The 2,491-nt window shown below is 47.8% G+C and overlaps 1 protein-coding gene across 1 annotated transcript; it reads right to left on the bottom strand.

Moving 5' to 3' along the window:
- Positions 1-1,288: 1,288 nt before the first annotated feature.
- Positions 1,289-2,067, bottom strand: LOC123966778 (NLR family CARD domain-containing protein 3-like; the record flags this gene model as incomplete). Its single annotated transcript, XM_046042892.1, has 2 exons — positions 1,289-1,343; positions 1,433-2,067. Coding segments are annotated over 2 exons (690 nt in total), but the record flags the coding sequence as incomplete, so codon positions are not given.
- Positions 2,068-2,491: the final 424 nt, after the last annotated feature.

The following is a 2,491-nucleotide window of genomic DNA, read 5'->3' as shown; positions in this document are numbered from 1 at the left end:
CTGGGTTCCTCCTAATGCAACACAATGCTAGACCTCATGTGGCTGGAGTGTGTCAGCAGTTCCTGCAAGAGGAAGGCATTGATGCTATGGACCGGCCCGCCCGTTCCCCAGACCTGAATCCAACTGAGCACATCTGGGACATCATGTCTCGCTCCATCCACCAACGCCACATTGCACCACAGACTGTCCAGGAGTTGGCGGACGCTTTAGTCCAGGTCTGGGAGGAGATCCCTCAGGAGACCATCCGCCACCTCATCAGGAGCCCAGGTGTTGTAGGGAGGTCATACAGGCACGTGGAGGCCACACACACTACTGAGCCTCATTTTGACTTGTTTTAAGGACAGTACATCAAAGTTGGATCGGCCTGTAGTTTGGTTTTCCACTTTGATTTTGAGTGGGACTCCAAATCCAGACCTCCATAGGTTGATAAATTTTATTTCCATTCCAAATTACCAAATGTGCTGCGGTACATGCTTTATGGGCCGACCGTTGGCCCATTTTTTAAAACAGTTGAATAAATAAGTAATTTATGTTACACTGGCCCCAAAGTTTCGTCGGCCCACAAGGCATTTACCTGGTATGCCAGATTACCAGTCCACCCCTGCTTCTATCCATAGAGAAATGCTGCAAGCAGGTCTCACATTAGAATGACTTTACATCCAAGTTTCTGATGTTTCTAATGGTTTCCAATCGATAAGACTTCTGGAGAGCCGTGTGTTTCCTATCTCAGGCCTACTCACTGCTCTGAACAGAATGAGGAGGAATAAGAAGTCCTTCATGATGATGGACTCCAGTAGACTGACAGAAAATAACAGAAAATAGAGACACCTGCAGTGTGTGAGCTCTTGCTATCTGTCCAAACCTGAGTGTGTCCAGTCTCCAGTGTGGCTCCTCCAATCCAGCAGACAGCAACTTCACCCCTGACTCTCCTGGATGATTGTAGCTCAGGTCCAGCTCTCTCAGATGGGAGGGGTTGGAGCTCAGAGCTGAGGCCAGAGAAGCACAGCCTTCCTCTGTGATCAGACAGCCTGACAGCCTGGAATCAGGAAAACATCATAAACTCTGTGTTTTAGAAAATCACGTCTGCAGGAAAATCCTACAGACCATTTTCACTAACATGAACCTAAAACCAGATGAAGAGGATTTAAACGAAACAGCTTATTACTGACCTGAGAGTTTCCAGTGTACAGTGTGGACTCTCGAGTCCAGCAGACAGCAGCTTCACTCCTGAATCCTGCAGGTTGTTGTTACTCAGGTCCAGCTCTCTCAGACTAGAGGACTGGGAGCTGAGAACTGAGGACAGAGCTTCACAGCTTCTCTCTGAGAGGTTACAGCCACTCAACCTGAAAAAGGATTAGCAATGAACACAAACTGAATGTTTTATTTGTCAAATATACAGTTTTAGAAATTGCACATCCATTTATCCACCTACAGAGCTTTGTTGGAGGCTTTGACCACTGGCAGCAGCCTCAGAAGAGCCTCCTCTGAAGCAGAGTATTTCTTCAGGTCAAACACATCCAGATCATTTTCTGATGACAGTAAGATGAAGCCCAGAGCTGACCACTGAGCAGGAGAGAGTTTATCTGTGGAGAGACTTCCTGAACTCAGGGACTGTTGGATCTCCTCCACTAGAGAACGATCATTCAGTTCATTCAGACAGTGGAACAGATTGATGCTTCTCTCTGGAGACAGATTCTCACTGATCTTCTTCTTGATGTACTCAACTGTTTCCTGATTGGTCTGTGAGCTACTTCCTGTCTGTGTCAGCAGACCTCGTAGGAGAGTCTGATTGGTCTGCAGTGAAAGACCCAGGAGGAAGCGGAGGAACAAGTCCAGGTGTCCATTTGGACTCTGTAAGGCCTCGTCCACAGCACTCTGGTAGAGATGTGTTAGTTTAAGTTTTTCTCTGAAGACTTTAGACAGCCGGGAGGTTGTTTGTTCTTCTGACAGCAGATTGACACCAGAGTTGATGAAGGTCAGATGGACATGAAGAGCAGCCAGAAACTCCTGAACGCTCAGATGGACGAAGCAGAACACCTTGTCCTGATACAGCCCTCTCTCCTCTTTAAAGATCTGTGTGAACACTCCTGAGTACACTGAGGCTGCTCTGATATCGATGCCACACTCTGTCAGGTCTGATTCATAGAAGATCAGGTTGCCTTTCTGCAGCTGCTCAAAAGCCAGTTTTCCCAGAGACTCAATCATCTTCCTGCTCTCTGGACTCCAGTGTGGATCTGTCTCAGCTCCTCCATCATACTTGGTGTTCTTCAGTTTGGACTGAACCACCAGGAAGTGGATGTACATCTCAGTCAGGGTCTTGGGCAGCTCTCCTCCCTCTCTGGTCTTCAACACCTCCTCCAGAACTGTAGCAGTGATCCAGCAGAAGACTGGGATGTGGCACATGATGTGGAGGCTTTGTGATGTCTTGATGTGGGAGATGATTCTGCTGGCCTGCTCCTCATCTCTGAATCTCTTCCTGAAGTACTCCTCC

This window comes from Micropterus dolomieu, unplaced genomic scaffold (genome assembly GCF_021292245.1).
Source record: "Micropterus dolomieu isolate WLL.071019.BEF.003 ecotype Adirondacks unplaced genomic scaffold, ASM2129224v1 contig_14205, whole genome shotgun sequence".
Classification (NCBI taxonomy): Eukaryota; Metazoa; Chordata; class Actinopteri; order Centrarchiformes; family Centrarchidae; genus Micropterus; species Micropterus dolomieu.
The sequence above is the reverse complement of the archived record's forward strand: the minus strand, read 5'-3'. Positions and strand labels throughout refer to the sequence as shown.